At 41.3% G+C, this 25,107-nt stretch overlaps 1 protein-coding gene and 1 long non-coding RNA gene across 21 annotated transcripts in view; one reads left to right on the top strand and one right to left on the bottom strand.

Moving 5' to 3' along the window:
- The window catches only part of LOC135255915 (CD276 antigen homolog), a 105,574-nt gene that overhangs the window by 76,986 nt on the left and 3,481 nt on the right, over positions 1-25,107 (top strand). For 3 of the 20 annotated variants that reach the window (XM_064337722.1, XM_064337719.1, XM_064337726.1), the window contains 3 exons: positions 7,398-7,467; positions 24,245-24,568; positions 24,742-25,062. The exons of 11 other annotated variants lie outside the window; for them this stretch is intronic. In XM_064337722.1, coding sequence (XP_064193792.1) covers positions 7,425-7,467; positions 24,245-24,568; positions 24,742-25,062 — 688 coding nt within the window. In that variant the 5' untranslated portion in view covers positions 7,398-7,424. Of the gene's footprint in view, positions 1-3,558; positions 3,699-4,282; positions 4,644-7,397; positions 7,468-18,784; positions 19,678-21,552; positions 21,611-24,244; positions 24,569-24,741; positions 25,063-25,107 lie in introns of those variants that run through there. 6 more of the 20 variants (XM_064337720.1, XM_064337721.1, XM_064337723.1 and 3 more) reach the window with 5 other exon arrangements.
- LOC135255931 (uncharacterized) lies at positions 16,001-16,313 on the bottom strand. Its single transcript, XR_010330319.1, has 2 exons — positions 16,211-16,313; positions 16,001-16,074 (listed from the first exon to the last, which is right to left on the bottom strand). It is a non-coding gene; the product is annotated as an uncharacterized LOC135255931 (long non-coding RNA).

The following is a 25,107-nucleotide window of genomic DNA, read 5'->3' as shown; positions in this document are numbered from 1 at the left end:
AATTAGGAACATGCTTTTTTCCTGGACGGCGCCATCTTAGTTAAAGTGCGCATGTCCCAGCTCACATGTGACAAGTGAGTCCTCAAATGAGAAACTTTTTCACGAACACGCTAAATGAGGGCGAGTGGGATAAATCAAAGTTCTCTGAATGCATGAAGACAGATGGCTCGGAATCCGAAAGTAATACCGAACTAACATAAAGTTCATGACCAAAGGTAAGGCTTGTCTTTGTGCTTAAAAAAATATATATTATTGTTCGCCATTATACCCCAGCGATTATTATCTAGTTATATCTAGTGATTTTAGGTAGATTGGGTGGAGAGGCTTTCGTAGTCGATATTCTCACGGGTGAAGAACCGTGTGTTCGGTCCTCGCCTGCCAACTCGCTCCCATCTCGCCCTTGCCAAAAGTTCTCTTTTGTTATCGTATGCTGCTTTAATATTGGAGAAATGTTGGAATTAATACCAATTATAATGAGTGTGCGCCATTGTAAGTCGCAAACGGGACGTTAAAACTGGAGTAAGCAATTTTTCTGTTTGATATATTTTATTTAATTGTCAAATGGACTGCATTTATATAGCGCTTTTATCCAAAGCGCTTTACAATTGATGCCTCTCATTCGCCAGAGCAGTTAGGAGTTAGGGGTTAGGTGTCTTGCTCAAGGACACTTCGACACGTCCAGGGCGGGGTTTGAACCGGCAACCCTCCGACTGCCGGACAATCGGTCTTACCTCCTGAGCTATGTCGCCCCAAAGGGACCCCAAGCGACCATTACGAAACGTTCATTTGTGTGAAGGAATTTCATTCGTGGGTAGTTTGTGTGGAGCTCTGGGTGACTTGGGAGTTTATTCTGCCTCACACAGGTGCAATGAATAACATACTTCCCTTGTTGTAGTCGAGCGCCTGAACTTTTTACAGTTTCTGGATGTTCATCGCCGGTCGCTGCTGGTTTTGCGCTTCCACTCGCAGATAACTGGACACCCGATTCCAGGTAGCTAGAACGTGCGGAAACTTCAAAAGAGTGGCCTAAAATGAACATGCTAGTCTAAATGAAGCCAAGTGGAATGAATCAAAGTTTCCGAATGAATGAATGAATGAAGATTGGTGGTTTGAAAACCGAGAGTAAGCTGACCCCGAACTAGCATAAGAAAGTTCATGACCAAATGTGCAGCTTGTGATTGTGTTATTTATTTATGTATTATTGTTTACCATTATACCCCAGTGGTTATTATCTAGTGATATGTTTTAGTTGGATTGTGCGGAGAGGAATCCGTATAGTCCAGTGGTGTCAAACTCGTGCCATGGAGGGCCGTGTGTATGCAGGTTTTCATTCCAGCCTCAGATCTTGATTATATAATTAGTTAAATTATTTGCTGAATTAGGGATGCAGGTTTGTGCACAATGGTGACCCGACGTCTATGGTGACCCGCATTGTCTAAATAAAATTTTTCTTATATTCTGTGCTTCAATGCAGTTAAACGCATATGGCTGAATGAGTAATTGGACTCAATTAAGGCAGCATTAATTGGTTGGAATGAAAACCTGCATACACACGGCCCTCCATGGCACGAGTTTGACACCACTGGTATAGTCTCACGGTCATGATCCGCGGAGAGCGTGCTCCCCAACTGTTATCTTACGCTACTTTAGTATTGGAGAAATGTTATAATAAATACCAATTACAGTGAAAATGTGCACCATTGTAAGACGCAAACGGGAGGTTAAAGCTGGTGTAGGCAATTTTTGTGTGTCAATATATTTTATATAATTGTCAAGGGACCACCAAAAACGTTCATTTGTGTGAAGGGATTTCATTCTTGGGTAGTTTGTGTGGAGTTGATCCTGCCTCACACAGGTTGCATCAATAACATACGTTCCTTGCTGTAGTCGGGCACCTGATCGGCACGAAAAGCTTTCACGACTATAAACTGGTACGTGTACGAACGACTAGCAGCCATACTGTCACTCCACAGTAGACTGGCACGTGGAACCGGCATTTTCGCGCTAACGTCAACTGTTGATGGCGTCACATCCCCATTCCCTATAGAAACGCATCACCTGCGATTGTGTTCAACTTGAATCCGAAATTTCAACTCGCTAAAACGCTCTAGGTAAAGTAAGCAAAGAAGTTGAGAAGAAACAGTTTATGAAGGACGTCATGGTTATAGTGTACTTGATATATAAAAAGCTTATGATTCTGTGTGGAAAGAGGGACTGTTGATCAGAAATGAACAATATACGTATCAATGTAAAGCTGTGCACCTGGGTGACATATTTATCTAAAATAGAACTTTTAAAGTAAAGGTAGGATTTGAAATTTGTGATGTGTATAGTATTGATAATGGAATACTATACTATAGTCCCATACTATTTAACATTATGATCAATAAATGTCTCTGAGAACACTGGTATTGACCATACGCAGGTGATGGAGCCATTCGGAAAAGGGGAAAATTTTTTACCTCAAGTCCTTGAAGTTTACATCAATATCCAGAAAGCCATAGATAATGTTGAAAATGGTCATATAATTGGGGATTCAAGCTCTCTGTGGCAGAATCAGGTGACATGCTTTTCACAATAAAAATGAACAGATAGCAATATAGTAAGGATGTTATATAATAATCAACGGAGAGGGTAAAATACTCTAAAAAAAAAAAAAAAGGATTGTGGCTTGATCAAAAAGACACATGGAAACATATAAAACATATAGAGACTAAAAAAAATTACATATTGATTATATTAGTATATAGTTATACATGTGATATATTTTTATCATGCAGCATCGAGAGTTTGGAGGAAACAGTCTGATCAACATTGATGGGAATACCTTAACTTTAACATGTGATGTCATCACACTCATGGGGAGTCTCAAAATTCTCCTACAATCTAACTCATGCTGGTTTGTTAACTTTGTTGGCTTACTGGTTTCAGTCATATTTACTCAGTCTTTGCAGATGGCTTTAGACAGGCAAGTTAACACAATTCAACAAATGTGTCTGAAACTATTAAATGTAGCTATAAACATATATTGACATTCATAAAGATAAATTATTGAGTTGAGATCAAGTGCAAGCCTGATGCAAGCGAAGGTGCTGGTCTGAGGTGGTGTGCATTACCAAAGGAGAAAGAAGCGGTCTTAACCCTGCCTCTTACTTCCTCCGTTCATTGTATACATTTTCATAAATCCTTCCTTGTAATGAACAGGTTTGTACCAAACATACGACGGCCACGGAAAGGTGCGCTGGGATCACTATCACTCGAGATCATAAATAACGCAGAAATGACGATTGTAGACAGTGAAATGTGAAACTAGCGGAGCCAGTTGGTTTTTACTTTCGCTCTGCGACTCGCAGAAAGCTGGACACCTGTTAAATCGGCTAAACGTTGTAGAACTCTCAAGGCATGGACGACAAGAATATAGTTGCATAGCGTTTACTGAAGTTAACTTGCAAAACAAAACAGACGGAATCACAACGCAGTAATAATTAGGAACATGCTTTTTTCCTGGACGGCGCCATCTTAGTTAAAGTGCGCATGTCCCAGCTCACATGTGACAAGTGAGTCCTCAAATGAGAAACTTTTTCACGAACACGCTAAATGAGGGCGAGTGGGATAAATCAAAGTTCTCTGAATGCATGAAGACAGATGGCTCGGAATCCGAAAGTAATACCGAACTAACATAAAGTTCATGACCAAAGGTAAGGCTTGTCTTTGTGTTTAAAAAAATATATATTATTGTTCGCCATTATACCCCAGCGATTATTATCTAGTGATTTTAGGTAGATTGGGTGGAGAGGCTTTCGTAGTTGATATTCTCACGGGTGAAGAACCGTGTGTTCGGTCCTCGCCTGCCAACTCGCTCTTGCCAAAAGTCCTCTTTTGTTATCGTATGCTGCTTTAATATTGGAGAAATGTTGGAATTAATACCAATTATAATGAGTGTGCGCCATTGTAAGTCGCAAACGGGACGTTAAAACTGGAGTAAGCAATTTTTCTGTTTGATATATTTTATTTAATTGTCAAATGGACTGCATTTATATAGCGCTTTTATCCAAAGCGCTTTACAATTGATGCCTCTCATTCGCCAGAGCAGTTAGGAGTTAGGGGTTAGGTGTCTTGCTCAAGGACACTTCGACACGTCCAGGGCGGGGTTTGAACCGGCAACCCTCCGACTGCCGGACAATCGGTCTTACCTCCTGAGCTATGTCGCCCCATAGGGACCCCAAGGGACCATTACGAAACGTTCATTTGTGTGAAGGAATTTCATTCGTGGGTAGTTTGTGTGGAGCTCTAGGTGACTTGGGAGTTTATTCTGCCTCACACAGGTGCAATGAATAACATACTTCCCTTGTTGTAGTCGAGCGCCTGAACTTTTTACAGTTTCTGGATGTTCATCGCCGGTCGCTGCTGGTTTTGCGCTTCCACTCGCAGATAACTGGACACCCGATTCCATGTAGCTAGAACGTGCGGCGGGAACAACCGCTGAAAACTTCAAAAGAGTGGCCTAAAATGAACATGCTAGTCTAAATGAAGCCAAGTGGAATGAATCAAAGTTTCCGAATGAATGAATGAATGAAGATTGGTGGTTTGAAAACCGAGAGTAAGCTGACCCCGAACTAGCATAAGAAAGTTCATGACCAAATGTGCAGCTTGTGATTGTGTTATTTATTTATGTATTATTGTTTACCATTATACCCCAGTGGTTATTATCTAGTGATATGTTTTAGTTGGATTGTGCGTAGAGGAATCCGTATAGTCCAGTGGTGTCAAACTCGTGCCATGGAGGGCCGTGTGTATGCAGGTTTTCATTCCAGCCTCAGATCTTGATTATATAATTAGTTAAATTATTTGCTGAATTAGGGATGCAGGTTTGTGCACAATGGTGACCCGACGTCTATGGTGACCCGCATTGTCTAAATAAAATTTTTCTTATATTCTGTGCTTCAATGCAGTTAAACGCATATGGCTGAATGAGTAATTGGACTCAATTAAGGCAGCATTAATTGGTTGGAATGAAAACCTGCATACACACGGCCCTCCATGGCACGAGTTTGACACCACTGGTATAGTCTCACGGTCATGATCCGCGGAGAGCGTGCTCCCCAACTGTGTTATCTTACGCTACTTTAGTATTGGAGAAATGTTATAATAAATACCAATTACAGTGAAAATGTGCACCATTGTAAGACGCAAACGGGAGGTTAAAGCTGGTGTAGGCAATTTTTGTGTGTCAATATATTTTATATAATTGTCAAGCGACCACCAAAAACGTTCATTTGTGTGAAGGGATTTCATTCTTGGGTAGTTTGTGTGGAGTTGATCCTGCCTCACACAGGTTGCATAAATAACATACGTTCCTTGCTGTAGTCGGGCACCTGATCGGCACGAAAAGCTTTCACGACTATAAACTGGTACGTGTACGAACGACTAGCAGCCATACTGTCACTCCACAGTAGACTGGCACGTGGAACCGGCATTTTCGCGCTAACGTCAACTGTTGATGGCGTCACATCCCCATTCCCTATAGAAACGCATCACCTGCGATTGTGTTCAACTTGAATCCGAAATTTCAACTCGCTAAAACGCTCTAGGTAAAGTAAGCAATGAAGTTGAGAAGAAACAGTTTATGAAGGACGTCATGGTTATAGTGTACTTGATATATAAAAAGCTTATGATTCTGTGTGGAAAGAGGGACTGTTGATAAGAAATGAACAATATACGTATCAATGTAAAGCTGTGCACCTGGGTGACATATTTATCTAAAACAGAACTTTTAAAGTAAAGGTAGGATTTGAAATTTGTGATGTGTATAGTATTGATAATGGAATACTATACTATAGTCCCATACTATTTAACATTATGATCAATAAATGTCTCTGAGAACACTGGTATTGACCATACGCAGGTGATGGAGCCATTCGGAAAAGGGGAAAATTTTTTACCTCAAGTCCTTGAAGTTTACATCAGTATTCAGAAAGCCATAGATAATGTTGAAAAATGGTCATATAATTGGGGATTCAAGCTCTCTGTGGCAGAATCAGGTGACATGCTTTTCACAATAAAAATGAACAGATAGCAATATAGTAAGGATGTTATATAATAATCAACGGAGAGGGTAAAATACTCTAAAAAAAAAAAAAAAAAGGATTGTGGCTTGATCAAAAAGACACATGGAAACATATAAAACATATAGAGACTAAAAAAAAATTAAACCTCATGAGATGTGTTTCTGGATATGACTGGGGCATGAACAAAGAGTCACTGCTGCATATCTGTCTCTAATGAGATCTGCCACTGATTATTCTTGTGTAATATATGGAGCAGCAACTAACTCTGCATCAGAAACCTAAGTACAGGTGCATCTAGAACAACTCCCATAAATGCTTTACTTATCAAAATTAGTGAATTACCTCTACACTTTAGGAGACAGGCACATACTTCCTTGGTTGACCAAAAAAGTCTGGGAGCCAGAGGCCCCAAAGTTCCTGTGTATAGTTATGGATTCTTACAGTAGAAAATGGATGATAAAATGGATAAACAAGCTCTGAAATTGAACAGTGATGACATCTTAGCAATACCTTTTGGAAAGGGTGATGCAAAATCACTAATGAAACACGGCAAACATGCAGGATATGCATTCCAAGGGTAGGGAATATTACAAGATAAAGAGATTTGTTAAAGTAAAATCATTTAGGCTACAGGAAGACGCAGGAGAGATGATGTTACTCTCTCTTGGCTTAGATTTGGACTCACAGGATTAAATTCAACACTTTATATCATAAGAGAGCATCTGATAAATGTGAGATATGTAAATGTACAGAAAACGTAGAACATGTGCTCTTAGAATGTAAGAAATACGATGCTGAAAGAGACTTTGTGGAAGGATGGGTGAAATTGGCAGAGAATGGAGCATCAAAGGATTGTTGGAGATTGGGGATAAACAGTGGGAGTTAAACAGGGCATTATTTAAACAATGAAAATAGAGGGTTAATATATAGAATGCAAATCAATAATGTAATCAGCATGGCACTACACACTTTGTTACAGTAGGTGGCAATATGTGCCTTTACACAAGTTTACAACCTGCCATTAAGCCAAAGACAAGCAACTCACAAAAACTTTAACACTCTTCCAAAATTTCAACATGCAGCCTTTCAGCACGCAACCATAACTAACACGTGAAATCTTCTACACCCAACCAATTTTTCACTGCGTGAAAGGTTTTGTTAAGGGGTTGTCTTCAGCCAGACTATTAGAGCTAGCCAGCTGAGCCACAGCGGAGAAGAGACGTCTCTTCCTGCTTCTGTTGTGATTTACTAGAGAGACCGTTTCAAAGTCACAATGGTAATTATGGAAATTTCACAGATGTTCTTTTTCTTCCAACATTACATTTTCAGATCTTTCAGTAACAGTCCCTGCTGGACATGAGAATTGCAAGTTTTGGAGTCCTTGTTGGGCTTCTGTTGGGTGAGTAACTTAGGCTACATACATGCATTTTGCATAAATAAAGGTTTGTGGATTCACAAGGTCTAATGAGTCGTTTAAGGCAGATTAGATGAGAGACATTCTCCCATCAATTTGCAATGTGAGAAGTGTGGGTTTTGAAAAATTTACTTCATTTCACAGCAAGAACAGTGCATATACATTATACAGTATTTACACATCTACATACACAGTGATGTAAAAAAAGCATTTGCCCCCTTCCTGATTTCCTCTATTATTGGATATTTGTCAAACATTTTAATGATGTTCTAAGCAGTTGATTTTGGTTGAGGTTTAGCCTATGTCTCTGGCTGTTTTTTATTCTTAATTCTCAGCCTCATAATAGCTTTCTTGACTTCCATTGGCACAACTCTGGTTCTTGTTGCAAATGCCAGCAACAGATTCCAAATATAATCAAAAGGCTAGAATCAAGACTAGATACTGAAAGCTGTCTTATACCTGCACTAGGCAAGCAGCTAAATACACCTGACCAATCAGAAAAACCTGAAACACCATTTGTCCCCGACTTTATGATGCCCTGAAATAAGGGGTCTATGTATAAAAAGTGCAGTCATTTCTGCATGGTGAAACCCTTGATTAAAAGCTGAGAATCTGCACTTTAGCTACATATGAACTGTTAAAATAGTGGAGTCCAGACCCAAATCAAGAAAATTTTTTATTTGTCCCCAACATAATGGAGCTCACAGTATGAATTGAGTTGTTTTCTCTTATGCATGAAAAGTCCAACACTGTGAGATTTCTCTTACGCTGACTGAACATCCAGTTTTGCGCTTGTTCTCATTCTTCCACCCCTAGCCCAGCTGGCAGTCTTCTGTCTGGGTTTATCTGTGAGCGTCGGCGATTCCCTCACGCTCCCCTGCCATGGAGACCCCAGCAGGGATGTGGAGTGGCGGTTTCAGCAGTATGAGCATCCTGAGTGGCTGCCCGTGGCCAAACTCCACACCGGATCCTTTTCCCCAGGAAGCGGCTTCCAGGGACGGGTGGAATCCTCCCACCTAACAGAGCCGGGAAACTACAGCCTCACCCTCAGTCCTGTGGTGTACAGTGACCTCGGCATCTACATATGCCAGTACAAGCATGGGATCATACTTTCGGATGTGAAACTGGAAATTAGAGGCAAGGACATGTCACTTTTTTTACAGATTTAGTGAATGTTTTTGGTGTTTGTGGATTTGATAGCCCAAAAAGTTTTTTTATTTGACAAAGGATATTACTATTATTATTCTTTATTAGTATTGTTTTTGGGGGGACAGGATGATTCCAGTCTGTATAAAACCCACAAGCCTTGGGTGGTTTGCAGTAGACAGTATATGCTGCATCAGGGCCTTCATCTACCCCAGCAACATGGTTGAGCTGTTCAATTCCTGTATGCCAGGAATGCTTTGAAAAGCTTTTTCTCTCTCTGTGTGTCTCTCTCTCTCTCTCTCTCTCTCAATTCAATTCAATAAGCTTTATTGGCATGGTAAGGGAACACTTACCTTTAAATCTTTCACTGTGGTCAGGTAATCTGCCGTCTCTTTTTAGGGCCCGATAGCATTCTAATTTGCTTTGTGTTTTTGTTTGTGTGTCCCAATAGGTGATGTAATTTTCTTTATGTTTAGCTATAATTTGGTTGACTCTAATTGTTTGTATGTTGCTGTTTTGAGGCTGCTTTGTGTTAGTAGGGGTTAATGAACTCAGCTTCAAGACTAGCTGGCTGAGGGGACTCTTCTTTGGGCTCATCTCTTGGTATTTCAGGGCCTTGTAATGATACGAGTGGGGGTCGCTGTTTTTGAGGTGAATCCAAAATTTAACTGCCCTTTTTTGGATGTTAATTAATAATGGGTATTGGCCTAATTATGCCCTGCATGCATTGTTTGGTGCTTTCCTCTGGACATGGAGGATGTTTTTACAAAGTTCTGCATGCAGGGTTTCTATGGGGTGTTTGTCCCATTTAGTAAAATCTTGCTCTGTGAGCGGACCCCACACTTTGCTGCCATATAATGCAATTGGTTGAATCACTGATTGGAATATTTCAAGCCAAATTTTGACAGGCAGTATAATTTGAGTATTTTTCTTTATGGCATAGAATGCCCAGCGTGTTTTCTCCTTCAGTTCATTTACCACCAAGTTAAAGCTTCCTGTTGAGCTCATTTTTAAACCTAAATAACTGGAATTGTTACTGTCTTCAATTGTTTTATTTCCTAATTTGAATCTATATTTGTTTCCCTGAAATCTCTCCCTCTCACTCAGTCACATCAAATGTTCCCGTAGCGATGGGAAATTCTGCCAGTCTTCCTTGCTTTGGGAACATTAATATGCAAGCGCGTGCTGATGATCTGGATATCCTCTGGATGAGAGGCAGAGAGAACGTTTACCAGCTTCTTAAGAACAGCACCACCTATGGGCCCAGGTTCGAGAACAGAGCTTCAGTTTCCCCAGAACAAGCCCTCTATGGAAACATGTCTTTAACCATCAGACAGACACGGTTTTCAGATGAAGACGACTACCAGTGCTTCTACAGCAGTCCAAAAGAGAGTGGGAACCCAGATTCTGTCAGGCTCGTTGTTACAGGTAAAATTAAATCTTCAGTTTTGTAGAGGGGCCATTCTTTCTTAAATTACTTATAATCAGTGCAAACGTAAAAATATTTAATAATTCACAGAAATATTGTGTAATGTACCTCACATTTGATGAAAAATGACACCAGTCATTTTTAGGATGCCATAATTTGTCGTATATTATTTTGACCTTTTTACATGAATAAGCTGACTGCTGTTGATAATGTGTTCATATCCCCTGTAAATATACATGAAAGTGTAAAATATGCAAATATGTAAATGAATTCCCTGCCCTCACAGGCCACCCACCCCAGACCCTCACAGTGAAGGCCGGTGGTTTGCTCTCCATACCGCTCTATACCGCAGACCCAGTGAGGGTAACATTCAGTGCAGGCCTTGGTTCAGATGAGGTGCTGACGCTTGATGCAAATAAAGGCCCAGTCAGGTATGGGGAGCGTTGTGCTCAGAGATGTGAGCTTCTGGCCCAGAACTACATCCTTTTGCTGAGGAGTGTGACACTGGAAGATGCCGGAGTCTACAAGGTGACCGATCCTGAGACCAACAGGACCGTCGGCTCTGTCTCTCTGCACGTCTCAGGTACGGTCCTCCTCTTCAGATCTGTGTGTTTGTGCAGATGCAGGGCTCAGCATCTTATTGGCCCACTCTGTTATTCCACTGAGTTATGGATGCTGTAATCCATTGGGAAAATAATGGAAATAATAATAAGACTAATATATATTATATAGAATAATAAAAAAGGCCGATTAAGGCACTTACACATGACCTTTATTATGCATTTGTGTTCTTAGTTCTTCTCTCTTAATTGTTTTGGTTTGGCAGCACTGGCAAGTGTAAGAGATGATTAACTTCATTTAGCACATTTATTTTCCACAATGCCTCATGTATGATTGTCATGCTCTGTCCCTTTAAGCACAGCAGACAAAGGTAGAGGTTTTAGTCTAAATGTTTTGCAATCTTAGGCCATTATTTCTAAGATGTTGCCTAGCTTTGTCTATTTTTATGTCTTCTTTTCCCAGAATTGCTAGATAAAACATTTGTCAAACAATGTCTGTTGCCTATCAGTCTACTAAATCCTGACAATTATTGGAAAGAAGACTGATTCCTTTTTTATTAGACTACAATTCTTATGGAATGTGCATAAAATGAGTATTTTCACAATACCGTTGAATTTACTGAAATGTATCGGCCTATGGACTACCTGGCTCCAGAAAGTATGAAGATGGCCTGCTGAAGCCTTTAGTGTCGGGTTTCGCCTCTATCTGGCCACAAATTACTGTACTGGGTTCACTGTCTGTAAAGTAAAGCTGGAGAAAACGCTTGGATGCCTTTTAGCTGGTTTGCTGCTGTAAGACAGGCTTTAGGCACAGAAAATGTCCTAGGAAAGGGCAGTGGCTTATCTGACAGTGAAAGAATGTCACTATAATAACACCACCACCCCCCCACCCCCCCACCACCCCACATGGCAGGGCTGTATCATAGAAACCCTCTGCCTTAGTGCTTAGTGCAGGAGTACCCCAGGGCTCCATCCTCGGCCTCGCCTATTTCTCTTCGGCCCGCTATTGTCTCAGTAGCATAGCTTCCTCTATCACCGCTGTGCTGTGTTGAGCTCACAGAGCTGAGTCTCTGTTCTCCATCCATGGATGTGCAGATTTCCTCACACAACAAGCCTGTCTTGAATGATATTTCCAGCTGAATGCTCTCAACTTAAATCTCTGCTTACCTCCATCTCCATTCCCCTTGGTACTACAATGGTATCTGCATTCTGGAGTGCTAAGAATCAGTGTATTTCCAGATAGCGAGCTGTTACTGAGAGCTGCTGATTCCTCCCCACACCCTACAGCTGCAGAATCAGTCCTTTGATGGTTATGAGCCCTACCCAGCTCATTGTGCAGGCCCTGGTGCCGTGTGAGTGAAGTACTGTGCCTCTCTTTCCTGCTGGTCCCGCTCTGTGTGCTGCCAGCCTCATCCAGCTGGTACAGAACACAGCGCCTTTCCTCTGTCATCACCTGATCTACCTGCCTGTCACACCTCTGCTCACCACTCCACTGCTCACCTGGCTAATGGTGCAGCCCTGGATGATTTATTTTACATGAAGGATCACAATGGAAATAAGCTTTCAACTTTTTTTGTGCCAAAGCAAGGCTCTTTTTTTGTTTTTCAAATAGAACAAATAAATAAATAACACCACCCTCCTCAAAGCACATATTCTATTGAAACCACAACATCCACAGTCTCCTCCCACCTACGCTGGCACTTCCTGTTATGTTGTAGGTTTACATAAGCCGCGTTTCCACCGCAGGAACTAGGGTCTAAATTTAGTTCCGGGGGCTTTATTTTACCCCCCAAAAAGTTCCTGCTCGGGGGGTAGTACTTTCCGAAATTACAGGAACCTTTTGGGTGGAGGTTGCAGCGCTGAACATTTCTGTTTGGTCGAGTACTCGCAGCTTTTTTTGTGTTTGTTTTCAGCCGCCATGTTTGAAAATATGCAGCCGCAAACCAATTTATTTTCATAATAACTTCAAATCAAATTTGTATGTTATGCGGTGCAGTAGCCTAGTTTTGGTTATAGCCTGCCAACGTCTTGGAATTATAACGTGTGCTCTTCTGTTCTTTTCTTGCTTTAGTATTCATTTTATAAAATGCTAAGCATTCGTGCTGGGACAGCATATTACGTACCAAAACATTCAAACGGATTAATTCTGTTGCTGAATATTTTCTTCCGGGTTTTCTTTGTTAGCCCGTTGTAATTGACTCAAAACGTTTGATACAGTTATGTGAGGTATGCGGTAGTTCTGCGTAATTCACATTGGTGATACAGTAAAAGCAAACTGGAAATCACCTTCCGCACTTTTTGTCAGGGTAAAATAACAGGTTAATTCCAGTAATCGTACCTTTAGCTTTTTCAGACTGCCGTAATTTTACTCTGCCATTCTTCAATTCCACAAAAAGACCAGGAAGACTATGGACTTATTTATGGTGCATGGTTCGCATCTGGAGGGCACACTTCGCTGCTCGGCTAGCAGTAACTTCGAAGGAAAGCAAACGGTGGCTGTACCACTACTAATTTACATTTTCACGCAAGTCCGAGTTTTAGTTCTATTCTTGTCATTTTGCGATTAGCCTATATAGAATTGACGATGAGAAAGTAATCAAACAGCAAATTGTTTACAACGTGTGCATGTTTTCTGCTGTTGTTGCCAGTTATATTGGAAATGTGAATGCATTCTGTCGCTTTGGATGTCAAGACATGAAAGCGAATGTTCGCATAAAAACATAATGAATGTGTTTGAGAGGATATATAAAACAGTTACAATCTGACTATTGGCCTGTTATATCCTATTTGTTGCATAACAATGGTCCAAGTTCAACTACCAACAACAGTTTTGCTTGACAACGGTAAAATATGCCCAAACGGCTGCAGAAGAATATTTCAATTCCAGGTGATTAAATCGATAAAAATCAATAAATACAAAAGTAACCATATATAGTCATTGTTGGTAACCCATTGTATATAAGTGGAATAAACCCCTCCGGGCTGTCTTGGTTATTAGAAAATAATGTAGGCTACTTCGGTGGTAGTATGGGGTTACAGAAGAAATCATATGACAGATGGACCGACGACAACGTCGCTTTTTCATACGTCAGTGGGCTAATTTGCCTAATCTTCGCGGGACTTTAGATCGCGGTGAAAATGCAGACAACCATGGGCTGAAGGACCCTGTTAGTTCCTTGAAAGGTAGTTCCTGGGACTAAAAGTTCCGGGTACTTTTGGTGGAAACGCGGCTCTAGTTACTTCAGTGCCTACTGCTAATGTGCTACTACAGTTAGTCAGACTGCTAACTTTGCATCAGCTCTGCTTGTGGTATGAACCTTCATGGAAGCACTTTTTACAAGTCCCTCTGGATGTTTGCTAAATGTAAATGGATTATAATTGTTATTGTTCTTGTTATTTTTATTATTGTTGTTATTATTATCATTATTCTTGTTATTAATATTATTATTGTAGTCTTCCTGCCTGATTATTACCTGCTCTGCTCCATTTCTCCTAAACGAGTCCCTCTTTCCTTCTTAGCCCCTCCTCTCTCTGCTGGAGCAGTGGCTGGGACTGTGCTGGGAGTGCTGGGAGTGGTGCTGCTGGTGTTGGGGGCCTTTGTAGTCCGTTGCCAAGCAGCCAGCGCTGAAGATCAGAACAGCTCCAGCAGAAGAGAAGCATGTATTCTGATTCCTGACAGCCCTGAACCATTTCTTCTTGGCCAATACGGATCCTGCTCTCCCCGAATCCGATCTCCCCATGTCCGAATCGGATCCTTCTCCCACCGAACCCCATTTCCCCGTGTCCGAATCAAATCCATCTCCCACTGAACCCCATCTCCCCGAGCCCGAAGCGGAGCGCTCTGACCTGATTGAAATGCAGGGGAAAATGTTGTAGAGTGTGGAACCGCTATGACACTGTGCTGTACCTGCAGGGGAATCTGCTGGTATGAATTTAATTGGATCTGACATGAAAAGGGAGAGGGACAGGGGGGAGGGGACAGACTTTTGACGCCCCTTCACCAAAATTTCTATGGTTATTGAGTTTGTAGTGAGCATACACACACACCTCAGACACACAGACACAGGCCCCCTCAGTACGCTCACTGAATTCACAGACCTCCCGTTTTTAATTGTGTTCCTCCATGTATGAGCCATGAAGTCACTTTAGCTTGTCCAGATAAAAAATGCAAAAAAGATACCTTATGAAATACCTTGGTACCAAAATAGAAATCCCAGGTGCTCAAAAGCCAAACTCTCCTTCTGACACACCTCCTCCAGCAAACAACAAACCAACCTGGCACAGTTTGAGAGGGGGAGAGAGAAATGTATTAGTTTATTTCATATATGCTTTATTGAATTGACATGATTCTCAATAAATACACAGAGTATTTGTGGAAAAAATGCAATAAACTGATATTAAAATACAATATTTTTAATAATATAAATAAAAACAAAATTAATCTCGAAACAGTGCCAAAGATCCAATCGCCAAAGATCCATCAGAATAGCACTGTTGGATGAATCAGTTGCCACTTTGACAAATTAGACTTTTTGTAACCAGCTCCAAACTTTAAAGTTGTTCTGAGCTTCAATCAGCACGTTTCATTGAAGCTACTAAACTAGTTTTCCCACCCCTCAAATAATGCTTTAGGTCTTCTGCGATCAACATGACAGTAAAGGGTGGTCTCCACCATTCCACAAAAAGGACAATGACCAAAACCTTTTGGATTAATCACAGAATTAAAGCATTAGTAACAAGATCACCTGATGTTTCTTCAGAGGGGCTTTAGAAACCACTCACACTAAGCCAGTCTTATTTCAAATTAAAATCCAAATTGGAAATTGCATTTCATTTACATTCGATGTGCACAAAAATCATGACATAATTCAAATACAAATGCAACATCCCAGTTTGCGTTTACACTGTGAACTTAATGTAGGGATTATGCTTCCATACCACACTGGTTTAACAGCACTATCTGGATGTAGGTTTTCCTCTCAGTGTCTGTTCTTCCATGTAATTAACCGTGTGAAGCCTTTACACAACATCAGTACAGTGCCTTACTGTTCAGTATGTACAGATCTGGATTTTCTACACTCTTACATTTGAGCGCAAGTCCCGTTAGACCATCTGAGTCCAGGGTAAAACCAGGTTCTGGAAAGGGCTCATCCTTAATAGATCCTGCAGTTCAGTTCTCATCAAAAGTTCTGGTTTTGGGTCCAAAGCCTCACTGAATTAGAGTGAAATTAAGAGTCCTTCCAGTTCAACCAAATGCAGTGTTTCGTCTCACACTGTCCGGCCCGTTTATAATAAACCCTCGAACCAAACACAAAGAGACGCAACATACAAAGACCAAAATCCAGTATTTTAATCAACAGTAAGAAAACTAAATTTACATGACAAGAAAAAGACTGAAAAGTAGCTAAAACGTTTCCCCCAGCTGGACGGAGGAGGTCTAGCAGCCCCTTCACTCACCTGCAGGCCTGAGCTCTTACCGCTTACGAATGGAAAAGCCAAGGAGTGAGTATTGGGACACTGCTCACCTGCAGGCCTGGCTTCTACTGCTTACCGAATGGGGAAAAGCCAAGGGGATTATGGGACACTAGCTCACCTGCAGGCCTGAGCTTCTTACCTGCTTACCGAATGGGGAAAAGCCAAGGGGAGTGAGTCTTATGGGACACTGGCTCACCTGCAGGCCTGAGCTTCTTACCTGCCTACCGAATGGGGAAAGGCCAAGGAGAGTGAGTCCTATGGGACACTGGCTCACCTGCAGGCCTGAGCTTCTTACCTGCTTACCGAATGGGGAAAAGCCAAGGGGATTATGGGACACTGGCTCACCTGCAGGCCTGAGCTTCTTACCTGCTTACCGAATGGGGAAAAGCCAAGGGGAGTGAGTCTTATGGGACACTGGCTCACCTGTGCTTATCTTCGTCTAACTGAAAAAGTGCTCTAGAAACGGAAAAAAACGACGTCTGCTGGATAACAACTTACACTGAAGACCAGGACTGTTCCATTCCCTTGCTCTGTGGAGTCTGCGTGCGTCTTAATCCTGCAGGTGGAGGGGATTGGGGCTTGATTGCTTGACGATGCGCACCTGTGTCCACCTAACAGTCAACTGGATAAAGCCTGAAGACACCTCAGTTGAAGGGACTTAAAAAAAAATTTTTTTGGTGAGATTCCATTGGGATGAGATATTCCTGTTTGGGTTGGCTTCCTTTTTAAGACTCCCAGTCACTTTTGGACGTGTTTTTATATAAGTTATTTATTATTTTTTTATTGTTTTTTTTTTTTTTAATAAAATTTTATGAATTGAATTTTTGTATCTGGAGTCTTTATTTACTGTCAGCATTTGTAATTGGTAGTATGAAGTGAGCATGTGTTATCATGACCTAATTTGCTTATAATTAATTTGTGCAGTTAATTATGCCATACTTTAAATTGTCTGATCAGTGACATTAGGCCTAAGAACTGATTATGTAATTAAGTTGTCTGATATTTGTGTTGTTTATGGATCATTACCTACACAGCCATTTCGTAGCATTGTGAGATTCAAGCAAAAGCGTTCAATTTGAACGAAAAGCTGAAGAAGAGATGTCTGCTCCAGCTAGCTTGGCAGGCGCGTAGTCACATGTTGGCATCGGCCTATCCCGATCACAGGTCTACCCAATCAAATGGCTGACAAAAAATGTTATATTGTATTTTGGCCAATTAAAACTCTGGAACATCAAAAAAAAAAATTTACTGCGCGCGCAAGTAAGTTAGTCATCTAAATGAAGGACATTCCGAGTTAGTTTGTGAATCATGGCTCCGCAATAAAGCCAGTCTGCAAATATGGCAGTACCAGGAGCAGACAGGGCAGCTGCCAGTCTGCAGGGATGGAAGTACCAGGAGCAGACAGGGCAGCTGCCAGTCTGCAGGGATGGCAGTGCCAGAAGCAAATGGGGCAGCTGCCAGTCTGCAGGGATGGCAGTGCCAGGAGCAGACAGGGCAGCTGCCAGTCTGCAGAGATGGCAGTACCAGGAGCAGACAGGGCAGCTGCCAGTCTGCAGAGATGGCAGTGCCAGGAGCAGACAGGGCAGCTGCCAGTCGCAGGGATGGCAGTATCAGGAGCAGACAGGGCAGCTGCCAGTCGCAGGGTTGGCAGTACCAGGAGCAGACAGGGCAGCTGGTCGTCTGGTTGGTAGAGATGGCTCTCACCCTCCCCCTCATGGTCGACCCCCCTCCACATCTGGCTCCTCCATGTCCCCATTGCTGCTGATGCAGAGGTTGTGGGGGAAGGCACATGTAGACACGACCACCGGCACAAAGGTAAACTTACGCTGGGATCTCAGTCCAGTTTTATTTAACTGTGTGATTTAAAATAATTTTAATCCTTGTTAGTTTGAGTGTTACCGTACTTTTAGGTTTTGTAAATTGCTAGTTTACGAATCAAGTACTGCATCTATGCATTGTGCTGTCTGTCGGCTTCACACCGGTGAAAAACATAAACATAACTGCATATGCACTTTCTGTAAAGTATCGTAGTCCTTATTTTGCAATGTTGTTTGAAAAAAAAAATTCTGGGGTGGCTGGTAAAATTTGGTTAATAAAATAAAATAAAATTTTAAAGAGTTAATTTTCCACCCTCATTTAGTGGTTAGCTTCACATTTATAATTTATGGATTCACCAATAATTGACTTAATGACAATCTTTTTGTATTTTTTTATCATCTATCATGAAGCCTATCATGTAAATGCCTGATATATCTCAGTGTATTGAACATTTGTAATTACACTATCAGTTGTTTCACCCAGAACATCTCATTATTCATGAATTTTCATATATATTTTCACCTCATTACTTAACTGACAATATATAGCTTCAAAGATGCAATACCTTGAAAAATAACTTGCTAACTTGCTGTGTACATTGAATTTATGTTCACACATCATTGCCAAGTTTTTTTCATGTAGCAGCCTCTGTCTCCTCCTCCATTCCACATCATGGGTCCTTACCCTGAAATATAAGAAATGATAAAATTAAAATAAACAGACCAAAGATGGTAGCTAACTATGGACAATCGCCATGCTGTGGCAGTGGACATTCTGTCCTGTAATACATCATCAGAAGCTCCTCTTACCAACCGTAACACAGAGGACAAGAGGAAGGCAGGAGCTGACTATCTGGTGAGCCTAGAGAATCTGTGCTTTTGTGCACTTTCGTAAATTCTAAAAATTTTTAACTGTTTTTTTTTTTTTGCTGTTTTTGTCAGTGCTGCATTTGCCCTCTTTACATGCCAGTGTTCATTCCCTGCAGTGACTCTGTCAAAGCAGCAGCACAGATCCAAGCCTTCCTCTGTTCAGCACTGTAGGGTACTGACGTGAGCAAATGTAAATTAGCTACTCCTTTCTTCATGTACTTGCATCCATAATCATGAAAACAGCATTTCATCGTGATATTACTTTAGGTCTATTGGCTAATTAATAAACTATTTTGTATTTTAAATGACATCAGTCATTTTTGTTTCAAGATCTAACTCATGCTGGTTTGTTTACTTTGTTGGCTTACTGGATTCAGTGATATTTACTCAGTCTTTGCAGATGGCTTTAGGCAGGCAAGTTAACACAATTCAACAAATTTGTCTGAAACTATTAAATGTAGTTATAAACATATATTGACATTCACTAAAATAAATTATTGAGTTGAGATCAAGTGCGGCCAAGTGCAAGCCTGATGCAAGCGAAGGTGCTGGTCTGAGGTGATGTGCATTACCAAAGGAGAAAGAAGCGGTCTTAACCCTGCATCTTACTTCCTCCGTTCACTGTATAAATTTTCATGAATCCTTCCTTGAAATGAACAGTTTTGTACCAAACATACGACGGCCAAGGAAATGTGCGCTGGGATCACTTTCACGCGAGATCATAAATAAGGCGGAAATGCGAAGAGAGTTCGGGTTACGCAAAAAAAGTTAGGAAGTAGGCTTGGGGCCAGACGAGCGGTTTGTGTCCTGTACGTTCGCTCTGGGACTCGCAGAAACCTGGACCGCGATTCCATGTAGAACGAGCGGCCGGGAAACATTGAAAACTTCAAAAGAAAAAGTGAGTGGCCTAAAATGTGAAACTTTTTCACGAACATGCTAAAGGAACCCAAGTGGTATTAATTAAAGTTCTCTGAATGTATGAATATAGGGGGTTTGGAAACCGAAAGTAACACCGAACTAGCATTAAAAAGTTCATGACCAAATGTGCGGCTTGTCATTGTTTTTATTATTATTACTGTTTGCCATTGTACACCAGCGATTATTATCTAGTGATATATTTTAGTTGGATTGGGTGGAGAGGCATTCGTAGTCTGAAGTCTCACGGTCAAGATCCGCGCAGGGCGTGTTCGGTCCTCTCCTGCGAACTCGCAAACTTGAGCTCGGAGCTCCCAGCTCGCCCTTGCTTCCTCTTGTGTTATCGTAAGCTACTTCAGTATTGGAGACATATTATAATTAATTCCAATTACAATGAGAATGTACACGATTGTAAGACGCAAACGGCAGGTTAAAGCTGGAGTAAGCAATTTTTTATGTTTCAATATATTTTATATAAAAGAGACCATTAGAAAACGTTCATTTGTGTGAAGGGATTTCATTCTTGGGTAGTTTGTGTGCTGCTGTGGATGACTTGGGTGTTGATTCTGCCTCACACAGGTGGCATGAATAACATACTTTCCTTGCTGTAGTCGAGCGCCTGATCGGCACGAAAAGCTTTCACTGACTTTTAACTGGCACGCGTACGAACGACCAGCAGCAATACTGTCACTCCAAAGTAGGCTGGCACTTGGAACCGGAATTTCAACTCGCTAAAACGCAGTAGTTAAAGTAACAAACGAACTGTTACTGTTATTGTTACCTTAACTACTGCGTTTTAGCGAGTTGAAATTCTGTGTGTGAAGGACGTTATAGTGGTTATAGTGTACTTAATAAATGAAAAGCTTATGATACGGGGTACTATTAGTCCCATACTATTAAACATTATGATCAATAAATCTCTGAGAAGACTGGTATTGTGGTACAATCATCACCTTGTGCAGGCGATGGAGCCATTTGGAAAAGGGAAAAAAAATACCTTGATTGTCCTGGAAATTTACCTCAGTATTCAGAAAGCCATAGATCATGTTGGAAAATGGTCATATAATTGGGGATTCAAGCTCTCTGTGGCTGAATCAGGTGACATGCCTTTCACAAGAAAATGCAATATAATATGGATGTTATATAATAGTCATTGGAGAGGGTGAAAGACTTTAAATACTTAAGATTGCGGCTTGATTAAAAATATACACAGAAAAATCAAAGAAATCACATAGAGACTAAATGCAAAAAGGAAAAATTAAACCTTGTGAGATGTGTTTCTGGATATGACTGGGGCATGAACAAAGAGTCAGTGCTGCATATCTGTCTCTAATGAGATCTGCCACTGATTATTCTTGTATAATATATGGAGCAGCAACTAACTCTGCATCAGAAACCATTGACTGAGTACAGTGCAGAGCACAAAGTACTGGTGCAACTAGAACAACTCCCATATATGCGTTTTATTATATAGGAGAACTGAGTGATCATTGGCATTCCGGGTTAAACTGCAAGGAACAGAAAAGGGAGATGTTGCATCAGTGGGGCTCCAAAATGGGAATACTGGGAATACTCGGAATGCACGGGGAGAGGATTTGGGTGGACTATAGGCAAAAAATAGAAGGCTGGGTAATAAAGTTTGATGGCTCACAAAAACTTTAACTGTCCACCAAAATATTCACCGTGGGTAAGGTTACGTTAAGGGTTTGTCTCTATCAGAGCTAGCCGGCTGAGCCACAGAGGAGAAGAGACGTCTCTTCCTGCTTCTATTGTGATTTACTAGAAGGACCATTTCAAACTCACAATGGCAATTAAGGAAATTTCACGAGTTCTTTTTCTTCCAACATTACGTTTTTAGATCTTTCAGCCGGACATGGGAATTTCAAGTTTTGGCGTCCTTATTGGGCTTCTGTTGGGTGAGTAACTTAGGCTACATACATGCATTTTACATAAATATAGGTGTGTAGTTTCACAAGGTCTGGGTGAATTGCCATTATTGAAGGAACCATGAATTCTGCTCTGCACCAGAACATTCTTGAGAATGTCTGGTCATCTGTTCATGAGGTGAAGCTGAAGCATAATTGGTTTATCAAAATTAAAGTTTTGGAGTGGCCTAGTCGAAGTCCTGGCTTGAACCCATGGAGATGCTGTGGCAGGACCTAAAATGAGCAGTTCATACTTGAAAACCAACTAATTTGTCTGAGCTACAGCAGTTCTGCAAAGACAAGTGGGCTATTCTTTCAGAGAGAAATGAAAGACTGATATCAAATTATAGGAAGCGTTTGGTTGCTGGTATTGCCGCTAAAGGTGATGCAACCAGTTAATAAGTTTATGGTGGCAATTACTTTTTCATATTGATGTTATGGGTGTTTGATAACTTCTTTCATTAAATGCATGAAATAATAATTTTAAATATGTGTTTTGTGTTTACTCAGGTGCTCTTTGTCTAATATTACGTTTTGTCTGAAGATCTGAAACCATTGAGTTGGACAAATATGCAATAATAAAGGAAATCAAGAAGGGGGAAAATACTTTTTCATTGTGCTGTATATTGATGTGTGTGTATGTGTATATATATATATATATATATATATATATTAAATGGGTAGCTCAAATCAAGCAATCTGATTGGTTCATATCCGTGGTATATTAACCACATACCACATGCTATGACGTCTAATTCCTTTGCGTCTGGGGAAAAAAATAGTTAAAATTGTTTAAATTGGAGTTTGTCTATTACTTTCATATTGGTGTACTTGGTGACCGTTTTATAAAAGCAATATCTCACTTCAGGCCGTGGTATATGGTTATTATTTCACAGCTAAGGGGCTGTCGGCCCGATGCGAACAACGCCCCTTAGCTGTGATATAATAACCATATACCATGGCCTGTCATGAGCTATTGCTTAATTATATATATATATATATATATATATATAATTGTTTTGCTCCTTGGCTTGCCAGGCTCCATGTGATTTCTGAGCTCACCAGTGCTCTCTTTATTCTTATTGATGTTTCATGTTTCAAGCAGTTGATTTTGGTTAAGGTTGGGGTTTGGCCTATGTGTCTGGCTGTTTTTTTTTCTTATTTCTCAGCCTCATGAAACCTTTCTTGACATTTAATTGGCACAACTCTGGTTCTCATGTTGACAAATGCCAATAACAGATTCCAAAGGCAATCAAAAGGCTAGAATCAAAACTAGATACTGAAAGCTCTCTAACGGTGAAGCCACACTATACGCGGCCCCTCCATTCACTTTGAATGAGAGGTGGCGGCCAGACCCCGCAATGCATGTTGGGATTGTCGGCGAGCGGCGAGAGGCGGCAGGGGAGATGGCAAAAATTCAACTTTGACCCCCTCGCCGCGTCTGATTTGATCTAATGATCCGTCAAGTAAATTGTCCCTATTTTTTTTCTAATTTTAGTTCCACATTCTATCGTTCCACAATGGAGGACCTAACTCGTAATTTCCGTATCGGGTTTCCCAAATTAATAAAATCTCCTACAGAGACATTGATAAGAGGAACGCAGCGTGGAGAAAAGTCCCTGAAATTGTCGGTGGCTCTGCAACGTAGTTATCGCCGTTAGCTACTATCACTGTCCAGCCTGAATAAAAATAATTTTTGTAGTAACCTAGCTCTGAAAAATGTTAATAAGCTGCCTAGCTAGGCTGTCTAATGTCTAGCTATAGTGAGTAACAACAAACAATAACAAACAAAAAAATCTTCCTAATGTGTTAGTTGCAAGTTGTTTGTTTCTACCAGCCACCTAGCTAGCTGACCAGATGTAACTCTGAAGGCATTATCTGGCTAATTAGCCAGACAATGTTTTTGTTGTTGGTTGTTACTCACTAGCTAGACATTAAACAGCCTAGCTAGGCAGCTGACTAAAAATTTAGATCTAGGTTACTACAAAAATGATTTTTATTCAGACAGGACAATGAATATGAAACACGATATTAAACCCGGTCAACGTTTAACGAACACAACTGTCTGTCAAAAATAGGTGACACGCCCACAAACAGCCGACTGTGGGGACGCGGCGCGGCGACAGGCGGCCGTCGCCGCGTATAGTGTGGCTTCACCATTATACCTGCACTAAGGAAGCAATTGAACACACCTGACTGATCAGAAACAGCTATGACACCATCTGTCCCCAACATCATGATGCTGTGAAATGGGGGGGCTCTGTATAAAAAGTGGTGTCATTTCTGCATGATGAAACCCTTGAATAAAAGCTGAGAGTCTGCACTTTAGCCACATTATGAACTGTTAAAATAGTGGAGTACAGACCCAAATCAAGAGAAATATTTATTTATCCCCAACATTATAGAGCTCATTGCATAAATTGAGTTGTTTTCTCTTGGGCATGAAAAGTCCAGCTCTGTGAGATTTCCCTTTTATGCATGAAAAGTCCAGCCTGTGAGATTTCCCTCTTATGCATGAAAAGCCCAGGCCTGTGTGATTTCTCTCTCATGCATGAAATGCCCAGCCCTGTGAAATTTCTCTCTTATCCTGAACATCCAGTTTCCCCCTTGCTCTCCCTCTCCCAGCCTCGCCAGCATCTCCAAGCCGTGTGGTTTTATCTGTAAGCGTCGGCCATTCCCGCACTCTCCCCTGCAATGGAACCCGCAGCAGGGATGTGGAGTGGCGGTTTCAGCAGGAAAGTCACCCTGGCTGGCTGGTCGTGGCCGAACTCCACGACGGATCCTTTTCCCCAGGAAGCGGCTTCCAGGGACGGGTGGAATCCTTCCACCTAACAGAGCCGGGAAACTACAGCCTCATCCTCAGTAATGTGGTGTACAGTGACCTCGGCATTTATGAATGCCGGTACAAGGATGAGACCGTTCTTTCAGATGTGAAGCTAAATATTTTTGGTACGTGCGAATCGCCTTTCTCCCTACAGATTCAGTGAATGTTTTTGGTGTTTGTGGATTTGATATCCCAAAAATGTTTTTTACTGTTAGGATATTCTTAGGGTTTTTGCTGAGCTGTTCAAGATTCAAGATTTGTAAATCTCTCTTTCCCTCTCTCTTTCTCTCTCTCTCAGTCCCATCAAGTGTTCCTGTAGCGTTGGGAATGTCCGCCAGTCTTCCTTGCTTTGGGAACATTAAGAAACACACGAGTGCTGGTGATCTGGATATCCTCTGGAAGAGAGATGAAAAGATAGTTTACCAGCTCCTTAAGAACAGCACCACCTATGGGCCCGGGTTCGAGAACAGAGCTTCAGTTTCCCCAGAACAAGCCCTCCATGGAAACCTCTCTTTAACCATCAGACAAACAAGGTTTTCAGATCAAGGCGACTACCAGTGCTTCTGCAACAGTCCTAAAGAGAGGGGGAACCCAGATTCTGCCAGTCTCACTGTTACAGGTAAAATTCAATCTTCAGTTTTGTAGAGGGGCCAAGCAGCTCCGG

The sequence above is a fragment of the Anguilla rostrata genome, chromosome 5, assembly GCF_018555375.3.
Source record: "Anguilla rostrata isolate EN2019 chromosome 5, ASM1855537v3, whole genome shotgun sequence".
Taxonomy (NCBI): Eukaryota; Metazoa; Chordata; class Actinopteri; order Anguilliformes; family Anguillidae; genus Anguilla; species Anguilla rostrata.
The sequence above is the reverse complement of the archived record's forward strand: the minus strand, read 5'-3'. Positions and strand labels throughout refer to the sequence as shown.